At 46.9% G+C, this 13,089-nt stretch overlaps 1 protein-coding gene across 1 annotated transcript in view; it reads right to left on the bottom strand.

Moving 5' to 3' along the window:
• Ruvbl1 (RuvB like AAA ATPase 1) overlaps window positions 1-9,235 on the bottom strand; it is a 39,702-nt gene extending 30,467 nt beyond the window's left edge. Inside the window, exons 1-2 of the mRNA XM_059258165.1 lie at window positions 8,954-9,235; window positions 6,703-6,789 (exon numbers count right to left, since the gene is read on the bottom strand). Coding sequence (XP_059114148.1) covers window positions 6,703-6,789; window positions 8,954-9,094 — 228 coding nt within the window. The 5' untranslated portion in view covers window positions 9,095-9,235. The remainder of the gene's footprint in view (window positions 1-6,702; window positions 6,790-8,953) is intronic.
• Between the last annotated feature and the right edge of the window lie 3,854 nt (window positions 9,236-13,089).

Below are 13,089 nucleotides of genomic sequence, written 5' to 3'. Positions count from 1 at the left end.
AACTGCCTCACCTCAGCCCAAGCACACGCCTGAGTCTGTGAGCCCAGAGCACCGGGAACACAACTGCCTCACCTCAGCCCAAGCACACGCCTGAGTCTGTGAGCCCAGAGCACCGGGAACACACCTGCCTCACCTCAGCCCAAGCACACGCCTGAGTCTGTGAGCCCAGAGCACCGGGAACACACCTGCCTCACCTCAGCCCAAGTACACGCCTGAGTCTGTGAGCCCAGAGCACCGGGAACACAACTGCCTCACCTCAGCCCAAGCACACGCCTGAGTCTGTGAGCCCAGAGCACCGGGAACACAACTGCCTCACCTCAGCCCAAGCACACGCCTGAGTCTGTGAGCCCAGAGCACCGGGAACACACCTGCCTCACCTCAGCCCAAGCACACGCCTGAGTCTGTGAGCCCAGAGCAGACAACAGTAACACTGATATTCTAGGAACAAGGGGAAGATGTCTGGACTGTGACAGGGTACAAAGAGAGGAATGTACTCTTGACATAGGACACCTGGGGGCCAGGGGCTGGCTGTGTTCATCTTCTACCTGCCTTTTCCAAGTAGTTCCACAGACCTCAATTCTCCACCCTTGGCTTCAGACTTCAGAGTGCCCTCAGGCAATTCACTGGCTCCCTCACCTCCTTTGGCCTACTTCCGAAGTGGCCATCTGCACACTTGATTGGACAGGGTAAATGCATGAGAGGAGTGCTCTGCACTTTCCAGTTGCCTCTGGGTGAAGGGTCCTAGAAGGGAAGCACAGAACGTGCTGGCCTAGCCCTCCTATCTACCACTGGAAATATCTCACTGACCTTCCACAGTAAGCTATCAACTTCATGTTCTAGTTTGTATTTGCCTGTTTTGGTTTGGGGTTTTGATTCTTGTTGGGTTTTGTTTTTTGGGTTGTTTGTTTGTTTGTTTGTTTGTTTGTTTTGACAGGAAGAATATGGTAGCAAATGACCATATAGCTGGCCTAACACTCACTACATAGCTCAGGCTGGCCTGGTACTCTTGCCTCAACTGCCTGAGTGCTGGGATTGCAGGCATGCATGCAGGTCTTGGTTTGTATTTTACAGATTAAGACTCAAGGCCAAATGTAATACACCATATAAACAAACTGAAAGAAAAAAAACACATGATCTCTCATTAGATGCTCAAAAAGCCTTTGACAAAATCCAACACCCCTTCATGATAAAGGTCTTAGAGAGATCAGGAATACAAGGAACATTCCTAAACATAATAAAGGCAATTTACAGCAAGCCAACAGCCAACATCAAATTAAACAGAGAGAAACTCAAAAAAGCGATTCCACTAAAATCAGGAACAAGACAAGGCTGTCCGCTCTCCCCATGTTTATTCAATATAGTACTTGAAGTACTAGCTAGAGCAGTAAGACAACAAAAGGAGATCAAGGGGATACAAACTGGAAAGGAAGAAGTCAAACTTTCACTATTTGCAGATGATATGACCCCAAAAATTCTACCAGGGAACTCCTACAGCTGATAAACTCCTTCAGTAAAGTGGCAGGATACAAGATCAACTTAAGTCAGTAGCCCTCCTATACACAAATGATAATAGGGCTGAGAAAGAAGTCAGAGAAACATCACCCTTTACAATAGCCACAAACAATATCAAATACCTTGGGGTAAGACTCAAGGCCAGCCAGCACAGCGGGACACAGCACTGCCCACAGCCACACCCTTGTGTGTGCACGCCATGCCACGGACACCAAGAAGCTGCTGCTGAAAGAACGCTCAGCAGCTTTACTTCACTCTCATCTGAACTCCCCTTTCCTAAAGGCCAAGCACTAGTCCCACTGCCAACGGCGGCGTGAGGTCTTCTTAATGGGGCTGCACCAGTGCAGTAAGGATGCCCCTGCCTCTCCACACAGCAAGGCAGCCTCACCTTCAGGCATCTACAAATCTCTCCTCAGACAGCACATGCCTTCAAACTTATCACTCAGCAAGCTTGCAAAGTGAGGGGGCCAAGGGCTGAGTTCCTCACATTTCCCTGGGAGAAAACTGGCCAAGTCTCACACAGGAATGAAGGACTCAGATGCTAGCAGCATGGTGCCAGCTCCACAAAAAAACCCAGGAGTCTTGGACCTGCAAGAGCATGGACAACTTCTGCCATGCAGGTCTGTAGAGTCTGTAGCTCCTAACAACACACAACATTAGAACAGAAACCCCTGAATAGAAACAGGACCATGGAAAGGCAGAAAAGATGAGCCACCAGGGCTTCTACCTGGGTACAAAGCATGAACCTTGGTCCTATCCTACCTGCAAGTGGGGAAAAGTCACCTGGCACACTCACACACAACTGTACTGCTCTGTGATAATCCAGAAACATACAGAGCAGGGCCCCTCACTAACCTCTCAGCAAGCACACAGTCTGAGGAGAAGGAGGAAACTTTCTAGACTTGCCAAACCCAACTCCACAAGCAAAATGAATTTAGAATAAAATTTAAAAGAGAGAAAGAGGGGTTGGAGAGATGGCTCAGAGGGTAAGAGTACTGGCTGTTCTTCTAGAGGTCCTGAGTTCAATTCCCAGCAACCACATGGTGGCTCACAACCATCTGTAATGAGATCTAGTGCCATCTTCTGGCGTGCAGAAGGTGAGAGGGTGAGAGAGAGAGAGAGAGAGAGAGAGAGAGAGAGAGAGAGAGAGAGAGAGAGAGTTTTCCTAAACAAGGCACAGAGCCACACTCTCCCCCTGTACCCCTCCCCAAAAGCCAGATTTTGAAGGAGCAAAAAGACTCATCTTTTGGGGGTTGGGGCCAGAGTCAGATAGGCACCATAGGACAGCCACTAAATCTTCAACAAAGCTATTGCTCTGGATGCTTCAACACTGTGGGTGTTGAGCTGGCGAGATGGCTCAGGAGATACAGGCACTGCTGACGAGTTTCACAAGCTGAGGTGGATCCCTGGAGTCCCCAGGATGGAAGAAGAAAACCAACTCCCACAAGTTATCCCCTGACCTCCACATGCACACCATGGCAGGCACGAACTACCCCCCTCAAATTAAGTAAATGTGATTTTTTAAATGTCAGTATCATTAAGAGAAAACAAAGCAAAATGGTGGGGACAGTAACTCTTCTAAATGAAAGGAAGGTAAAGAGACACAGGGCTACTGCCTGGGTGTGGCCTCTGACTGTGGTCTGACTTTCTCTTTCCAGTGCTGCTGAGGATGAAGCCCAGGTCCTTTGGTGAGCGTGCACCACTGAAACATACAGAATAATTCAGGGTAGTTTGAATTTATAATAAAAGTGAGAAACTGAAGAACCCTCTTTTCTACATGTCATCTTGTATGTGCATACATGTGTGTACATGTGTGTGTGGGGGGTGCAGGTGCATATGTGTGTAAAGGCCAGAGGTTGATCCTGGATATCATCCTCAATCACTCGCTACCTTTTTTTTTTTTAATGTGTATACATGTGTATCTGAGTGTAAGTTACATGTATTCACACATCCACAGAGGCCAGATGAGGGCATCCACCCCTTGGAGTCACAGTAAGGTGCCTAGTATGAGTGCTGGGAACCAAACTCAGGTTCTCTGAGAGGTCAGCAACTGTCTCCACCAATGAGTCTTCTCTCCAGGCCTCCGCCTTAATTTCTGAGACAGGATCTCTCACTGAACCAGCCAGGTGGCCTTGGTCCTCTTGTCCCGCCTCCTCAGCCCTGGAATCAAAGGCAAGCACTACCACTCAGACCCTCATGCTTGTGTGGCAAGTGTGTCACCAGCTGAGCCCTCTCCCCAGCTGCTTACTAGTCATTTTCATTTCCTTTTTGTTGAAAAAGCAAACCAGAACAAAACAAAAATCAACTGTGTTATCTCTGAAAGCATACTCCTACTGAGCACTGAGGGGCATGCCTGAAATCCCAGCTACTTGAGAGACTGAGGAAAGAACAGAAAATCAAGGCCAGCCTGGGCTATACAAGGAGTTTCTGACCATGCAGGGCAAGTCAGTGAGGCCCTTTCTCAACAGGGCTCAGTGGCAGAGCACTTGCTATGAAACACAAAGTCCTGGGCTTACCCCAGCAGCCGAGAAGCAAAGCACAAGAGTGAAGTAATGTGTTAACTGACATGGACGCCCCACACCTTCCTCAAAAGGCTGTGCTCCTCAGACTCACTCCTGAGACCATTCTCTCCCTGCTCCTAATCCTTTTCAGTTAATTATGTGTAATTTATAAAAACTGCAAGAAACTAACACAAACTGCACATTAGCTAATGCTGCAGGAGGAGTCAAGTCAGAGGTAAGAGGAGGGTACTGTGGAATATAGCAGGTCCCCTGTTTTCAAATAGTTCAGAGATAAAGAAATGGCAAATGTCAAAAAATATAATCATCTCTCCGGTGGAGGCCCAGACAAGCACACCATACTATTCTTTCAGCCCTACTCCATGCACTTGTCAACGTTAGCTCCACTGACATTGGAGACAGGACAGTTCCTTATTCTGAGGACTGTTACATTCCCTGAAAGATCTTCAGCTCAAGTTGTGACCAAAATTAATTAATAAATAATTTCAGAGGTTACAAATGTCTTCAGGTTGAAAATCCATATTCCAACATTAACTTCACCTAACTAGATCCCAGAAAGAGAACAAAGAACATGGGCAAATGAAAGAGCTGAAAAGATGGAGGCTGAGGATATTCTAGAACAGACCAGAGACATAAAGATCAGCTATAATGATAACCATTTCTAAAAATGTTTAAGAAGCACAATTCACCAGCCTGGGTTACAAAGCGAGCGAGTTCCAGAACAGCCAGGGCTACACACAGAGAAATCCTGTCTAGAAAAAACCAAAAAATAAATAAATAAAAATAAAAAGAAGCACAATTCACATCAAGATGGAGAAATAAAAATCTACCTTGTGATGTGCATAATGAAGCAATAAAGCCAAAGCCCCTCCAAAGCCCCCAGAAGGCAAACCAGCAACCCTCATGTCAGACTGCTAAACAGAACGGGCTGGAGACACAGCACGAACACCTTTCAACACAAGGCCAAGGCCAGGCCTGGCAGTCTGCAGTTCATGCCTGTAATCCCAGCACTCAGAGGATGAGACAGGAGGACTGCCGGCCACAAGAGCAGAGACATGCATTTTATCTTCAAGTTTGAGGCCAGCTTGGAGTCTTCTCCACTAACAAACCTACAGAAGGAACTTCCAGCCAGTGTACCTGAGGACAACAACCGGACAGAGAGGGAAGGGGCATGCTACAAGACAACATGGTGAGCAGATGGCACACGCCGTTAACCAGCCGATGCTGACTGTGTAGAGGCCGGTGAGCTCACACTGTGGCAGTTTCCACCTGTTTACCAACACAGCTTCCTCTCCAGTAAGACATCCATCTAAGACACACTCCCGAAGGGGAGGGGGGGGGGGCATGCCTTTAATCCCAGCACTCACAAAGCAGACGGTAGACCTCTGTGTTCAGGGCCAGCCTGGTCTATACACTGAGTTCTAGGACAGCCAGGGCTACACAGTGAGACCCAGTCTCAAAACAAATACACCATCTATTCAACAGTTTTGACTTCAAAGTAAAAATTAGTTATTCCCTCACTACTGATTTAAGAACTGTGGAGGGAAAGGTGCAGAAAGGTGTGTGACGTTGTGGAATATTTGTTTACACTGTATAAAGATGTGTCACTGTAAGTGGTTTAATGAAGAGCTGAATGGCCAATAGCTAGGCAAGAGAGCTAGGAGGGATTTCCCGGGAAAGAGAGAAGAGGAATCTAGGCACTCGGCTTATGAGGAGACACCAGAACATGGAAAGGAAAAAGGAGGTCCAAGATGGAAGAGAGGTTACATCACGTGATAGAACATAGAAATGGGTTGATTTAAGCTGTAAGAGCTAGTTAGGACAAGCTAAAGGCCAAGCTTTCATAATTAATAATAAGTCTCTGTGTTGTTATTTGTGAGCTGGTAGCCAACAAAAAAAAAAAAAAAACCTGACTACAGAAGGAAGAGGCTATGTTTTAACACACACAAGCCCAGGTGCCTGCTCTTTGTGGCTGCTGTGAAAAAAAGGCTGAGGTTCAGACTAGGAACTCTGGGAACTTCCAAGTATCTTACCAGTCAGGCTTGGTGAAGTTCACCTATAATCCTGGCACTTGAGGTAAAGGCAGGAGGATCAACAGTTCAAGGCCAGCCTGGGCTACATAGTGAGTTTGAGGTCAGGCTGGGAGACCCTGTTTCAAGGTCAGCAAGATGGCTCAAAGGGTAAAAGCACTTGCCCCACGAGCTTGACAACCAGAGTTTGATTCCCAGACCCCACAACAGAGGACAGAACTAACTCCTGAAAGATGTCCTCTGACCTCTACACACATCCTATGTAACATATGCATATGCACACACAATGGGTAGAGTGAGCGCCTTCAAAACAGATGTCACTCGAGAATTTTATGACACTCAGATCAACAGAAAAGTATTTCTTAACAAGGCAAAGGAGACTTGAAAGAGACAAAAGGAACATTCGAGAGACAATGTGACCCTCTGAGGATTTCACTCTCTGCTGGAGGTAGGCCAGGGTAATTTTAATTTTAGAACACAGATTTTATATGCTAAGTTGTATTACTGCACATTGGTTTTTAAAACATTCATATAACCAGTCTAGCTAGACAGAGACTAGTTAAGACATGAATTCAATTGGGCTTAAACATCAATACCATTCTCTTGGGTAGCTTAAAAAAAGAGGGAAAATGAATGATTACCTTGCCAGTTCCAGGAGGCCCTGCCAACAAGACAGCTCTTCCAGCCATTTTCTTGCTTTTGATTAATTCTACTATGACGCCACATGCCTGCACACAATGGAAAGAAACAATCAGTCAATATTAAAATGCCTCCTGGTGGAAACAATTCAGTGCTCAGTCCACAGCTCACATACTCTTTCAACACTGAGTGTCAGCAGCTGCCACAACACTGCTGTGGAGTGCAGTGGAGCAGTGGAGCAGTGAAGGCAGCCAAGCCATGTGCTCCAGCTACGGAGAGAAAAGGGTGATGAGAATGCGTGGCTACGGGGAGCTGAAGGCCTTTCTCATAACACTGTAACATTTGAAGTCCTGGGCAGAAATCTACATACAGGTAAAAACTAAAAACTCAGAGTATCCACAGCAGAAGCTTGTCATGACTACGGGACAGCAGGCTGTAGAAGCTAAAGTATGGCGAAGAGTATGGGAAATGGAGATTGAGGCAGCAGGGATCAGCACAGACCTGGAACCTAAAGTTCAAAGGCAGCAGGGATGTGAATTCCAGGCCAGTTTGGCTACAGCAACACTATCTAAACAAAAAAAGGCATGCTATGAATCCATCCAATAAAAGAACCGGAAAGGGTGGTGAGATGGCTGGGGTGTGTGAGTGTGTGTGTGTGTGTGTGTTTGTGTGTGTGTGTAAAAAGCACTTGCAGTGCAAGCCTGAAGAGTTGAGTTTAATCCCTGGATCCATCCCACCGTGGAAGGAGAGAACCTCTGGCCTTCACCAGAGCACTGCAGCAGTCATATGACCACACCGCATGTGCATGCACCACTGCACTTGAGCACGCACCCACAAGTTAACAAATGAAACTTAAAGAAATACCATCTAACATTAAAAGACTAGGAAGGGACTTCAGAAGATCACCTAGTCTTGCTTTTCAAATGAAGATACTGAGTACCAGGGAAACTGCTGGTGTGATCGTCATACAAAAATCCGGTGCAGAGGCAGGTCTAGGGTAGGGTGTGATGTCACATACACTCTAGTTTATATGCTGGCTCTTTCACATGCCAGCTGGGTGCCCTTAGACTTATTTTACCTACAACCTCTGTGAATCATGATTACTCATTTGAATGCAAGTGTTCAAAATAACTTTTTGGACACACAAGAAAGGGCTTAGGGGTAAAGTGTGCTGACATCTGCAGTTTGCTCTGAAATGTGACAAAGCATTGCTGTAGGATGGTAACTGTAGAATTTAGGCACACTAGTTTTTACTGTGCAAACATTTCAGCTTTTTGTATGCCTAGAAAGCATCATACCAAAGTGAGGGTTATTAGTCAGAAATGAAATAAATAACGGGCTCAAAGTCATCTGATAAACAAAGCATTCAACTACCATGACCTGCTTATAAGAAAAGGTGCAAGTGAGCTGGGTGGTGGTGGTGGTGGTGGTGGTGGTGGTGGTGGTGGTGGTGGTGGTGCACGCCTTTAATCCCAGCACTCGGGAGGCAAGAGGCAGGCAGATCCCTGTGAGTTCAAGGAGGCCAGCCTGGGCTACAGAGCAAGTTCCAGGACAAGCTCCAAAGCTATGGAGAAAACCTGTCTCAGGAAAAAAAAAAAAAAAAAAAAAAAAAGTGCAAGTGAACTAGGGTCAAATGCTTCCCTTTTGGAGAGATGGCACTCCAAGCAGAAACCAGTCTCCCCTGCCACCTTCTGTTTGCAAGAGGCTGAGAAAGCATTCTTCACCAAATTTAACGATCAAGTTTTTGTAGCTACTGAGCCTCTGTAGAAACCAGAGTGGAGAGGGCTGAGGAAATGGGAAGAATAGTGATTTGGGGAAGGGGGGGGGGAGATATCAGCTTTATTACTGCTGAACTGACAGGTGAGAATGTGGCCTGCCTTCTTCCACCTCCGATTTCTTCGTGTGCAAAACAGAAAAGATCAAAACACCTGGCATGACTGCCAAAGATTTTAGGTAGACTGGACTGGAATTAATAAATAATGCTTAGATGGGGAATAGGCCAGACTGTTCTTCCCCATCACTCTACTTCCCAGGTCAGCTCCCAGGCCCAAAGAAACTGCATCAACTCTGAAAACTTAGTCAATTCTATACCTAATCCCACAGCCTCCCACTGTGTTTCCGGTGAGACCTAACCTGCGTGCCCTGACCTGCAAAGGATGCAATCTTTGCTTGCTAATGTGATCCCCGCTTCTCCTACTGATCTTGGTAGATCAGGCTCCGGCTACATGCCCCGCGCACAGGCCCCACGCCCACCTCTCTCGCGTTCTCCTGGCCCACGAGCCCTGAAGCCGCCTGCTTGGCCAGGCCGCTCTCGTCCAGCCCCAGCCCCTTCACGTGGCTGTGGGAGGCGATGCGCTGCGTCTTCGTGGTGCTCTTCACTTCCTCAATCTTCATTTTGACGAGCTTCTGGAGACACAACTGGCGTGAAGAGATAGGGACTGCGGCAAGCCCGGTGCCCGGGTTACCACGCGGCCGTTACTAGGCCGCTCTCTGGGACCCGCCCTTATTAGCGCGCCATTGGTAGAAGAGAGAAGGCTTCGGTTTCTATTGGCTACAAGTTACGCCCGTCGCTGGCTGCGGGTGAGTTCCGCCTACCAACTTCCGTTTGTGTCACAGGTTGGATTCCCCAGGGCAGGCATTTCCTCCCCTGGCTATCTTAGATGGGGAACCGCCAAATACTTTAAAGCACTTTTAATGTCAGTGGCAGTTTTTTGTTTGCTTGTTTTTATAAACGCCACTTTTAATGTTTATTATTTTTCTTTAGACTAAAATGTCTGTGCCAGGGTGACTCACTGACAACTGTTAGACTTTCCCGGGTGTCTGGCTGCCCTGAGAGAACTTTAAGCAAAGCAACTGCCCAAACTTCCCCCAAGTCAATCGGAGTAGACACCCCAAGGATGCCCTGAGGAAGCTGATCAGCCATCCACTTTCATTTTTGCCAGAATAAAATAGATCCAGAAAGCACTATTCCAGCCAGGGCTTTTTCAAACAATTTATGCCTTTATTTTGGTCATCACATACCTAATGAACTTTTTTTTTTTTTAAGATGGTTTTAATGTAGCCTTGGTTGGCCTAGAGCTCAGAGACCCACCTGCCTCTGCCTCCTGAGTGCTAGGATTAAAGATGTTGCTACCATGCTCTTATCAGCCATTTTCACCAGACTGGAGTGGGTACAGTTCTCCAGGTAGGCCAAAGGGGGGGGGGGGGAGCCTATGATTGGTGAAAAGATGGTCCTTCATTTGAATTAGCAACCGTTGTTGGTGCAAATATGGTAGTTCGGTTTAATGAACCACTATGCCATAGCGTAAATTTAATCTTGTTTACAAACACTCGTGTTTACCCTCCTCTACAGTATTCTGGCTATCGAAGCAGGTGTCCCTCACTTTTCAAGTCGCCTAGGAGACACCTTCCTGTGCTGCAATGTGCAATATATTGCAAAAATAGGCCCACTATAAGACTTCTCTTGCCAGGCAGTGGTGGTGGTGCACGCCTTTAATCCCAGCACTCGGGAGGCAGAGCCAGGCGGATCTCTGTGAGTTCAAGGCCCCCCTGGTCTACAGAGCGAGATCCAGGACAGGCTCCAAAAAGCTACCCAGAGAAACCCTGTCTTGAAACAAACAAACAAGACTTCTCTTGAGTGGTCTTTCCACCTCTATTAATAGTATTGTGGGCTGAGCTGGTACTGTGAAGAAGACAAGACAAGGGGCAGTGAAACGGTGATGAAAAAAGGCAGCTGGAGAGTTCCAGAATGACGGAGCAGAAATGACAAGTGACAGGCATCGGAGAAACCAAAGGCAGAGGTTGCTAGGCAGTTCTTGGGAGCTCCAAGTCTTTTTATTATTTTATGTGTGGGGGTGTTCTCTCTGCATGTGTGAATGTACATCACACACATTCAGTGCCTGAGGAGGTCAGAAGAAGGCGTCAAATCCCATGGAACTGAAGGTACAGATGCTTGCGAGCCACCATGTGAGTGCTGGGAACTGAACCCAGGTCCTCTGGAAGAGCAGCCGGTGTTCTTCACTGCTGACCCATCTCTCCGGCCCAGGGAGCTTCAGGTCTTAAGGGTCAAACTTTATAACATCAGACACTGTAGGAGTTGAGGGTCCCAGCACTTGACCATTCAGAAGCTATAATACTAGCAGACATTGCTTGCGGCTAGAAGCTGTGTATAACGATAGTTGCTATGTACAGAGGCCACGGGTAGTTAAAGCAAAGAGCAATAAGCTGCCAACCTGAGCACCTGAAGCTGCAAGCCTCTGGCTCCTAAAGCCTGGAACAACGGGCCCCTGGCTCTCAGAGCTGAAGCCGCAACCTCTGGCTTTGCCAGTCCAGCCCCTGGGCCATGGCACTCAAGAGTTCGGGACTGCCAGCACAGAAGAACTCCTCACCTCCCCAGGATTTCTATCTGAGCAGAGTAGAAGAAGGACTCAGCCATCTTACTAGTTATGTCAGGGTCACTTCCCAGCACCAGAAAACAAAAAACTGTAGGCTAAAGAAATTCATCGAGCAGCCCAGGAACACACAACAAATAAGCAGCCCTGGAACTCCGAGGGAAGACTTAAAGCTTGAAATCCTGAGTCATATTTAGCCCATCCCACAGCTCAGGTGAGACAATAAGCCAGAGAATATGTTCTCTCAGCTTCCATAGTGATATTGTTTACCTTCATAATTGTACTTCCATCCATTCAACAAGTAATTGTTAGCACCTGTATAAATAGACACTATTGTGCACTCAGATACAGGCAGGAAATGGCCTTGATGAGCCTACAAGGAGTTGGAAAACGTGCAACAAATGTGCTGGGACAAATTCCCTAGTCTAGTGGCATGCCAACCCAAGGTAGGCACCTGGAGTAGCCTGCAGAGCCCAGGAAGGTGTCAGTAAGGTGATGGTGCCTGTGTGAAATCCTGACTGACAGCTGTAACTCCCTCTGAAGTAAATGATACAGCAGCATCTTACAGATGAGTAAACTGAGGAAGGTAAGCCTTGACCGGAGTGTGTGGACAGGGAGGCCAGAGAGATGGCTCAACAGTTAAGAGCACTGGCTACTCTTGCAGAGTACCCAGGTTCAGTTCCCAATGCTCATAGCTGCCTGTAATTCCAGCTCCAGGGATCCAACACTGTCCTGGATAGTTTATTGTCAACTTGACACAAGTTAAGAGTTACTTGGGAAGAGGGAACCTCAATTGAGAAGTTGCCTTGTAGTGATATATTGTGCACTCCAATAAAACTTATCTGGGGATCAGAGGACAGAGTCAGCCACCAGATTAGACATAGAGGCCAGACAGTGATGGCACACACCCTTAATCGTATCACTCGGGAGGCAGAGACCCGTCTGGATCTTTGTGAGTTCAAGGCCACACTGGGAACAAAGCCAGGTGTGGTGGCACACACCTTTAATCACAACACTTGAGATCTCATGCCTTTGCTAACAAGTATTTGGGAAGCACACACTAATCCCAGCACTAGGAAGGAAGGAAGATGGCAGGGCACAGAAAGGTATATGAGGTGTGAGTAAACAGGAAGTCTTGCTCTTTAGACTGAGGATTTTGTAGAAGTAAGAATTACTGGCTGGCTTGTTCTGTTTCTCTGATCTTTCAGCTTTCATCCCAATATCTGGCTCTGGGTTTTCTATTAATAAGACCTTTTAAGATTCGTGTTACTCCGGGTGGTGGTGGCGCACGCCTTTAATCCCAGCACTCGGGAGGCAGAGGCAGGTGGATCTTTGTGAGTTCGAGGCCAGCCTGGTCTACAGAGCGAGATCCAGGAAAAGGCGCAAAGCTACACAGAGAAACCCTGTCTCAAAAAACCAAAAAAAAAAAAAAAAGATTAGTGTTACATTGCCTCTGTAAGACTTGCCTATAAGCAAGTCTGTAGTGCATTTTCTTAATTGATGGTTGATATGGGAGGGCCCAGCCTATTGTGCTACCCCTTTGGCATGTGATCCTGGAATATGTATGAAAGCAGGCCAGGCAAGCCGTCAAGAGCAAGCCAGTAAGCAGCTTCCTCTATGGCCTCTGCTTCAGTTCCTGCCTCCAAGGTTTTGTCCTGCCTGAGTTCCTACTCTGACTTCCTTCAATGATGGACTGTGATGTGAAACTATAAGCTGAAATAAGTCTTTTCTCCCCAAGTTACTTTTATCGTAGTGTTTTTATCACAACAATAGAAACCCTAACTAGGACAAACACCCTCTTCTGAGCTCTTTGAGCTTTTCAGGTACCAGAAACAAATGTGGTACATATGTATACATGTAGGCAAAATACTCATACACATACAATTAAATAAATCTAAAAGAAAAAAATTAATTGCATGTGTATCTGTGTTTGCCTGCTTATCTGAATGTGCACTAAGTGTGTGCAGGTACCCTCAGATGCCAGAAGAGGGCACTGGA

The sequence above is a fragment of the Peromyscus eremicus genome, chromosome 3, assembly GCF_949786415.1.
Source record: "Peromyscus eremicus chromosome 3, PerEre_H2_v1, whole genome shotgun sequence".
NCBI lineage: Eukaryota > Metazoa > Chordata > Mammalia > Rodentia > Cricetidae > Peromyscus > Peromyscus eremicus.
This window is presented reverse-complemented; position numbering and strand designations above follow the sequence as displayed.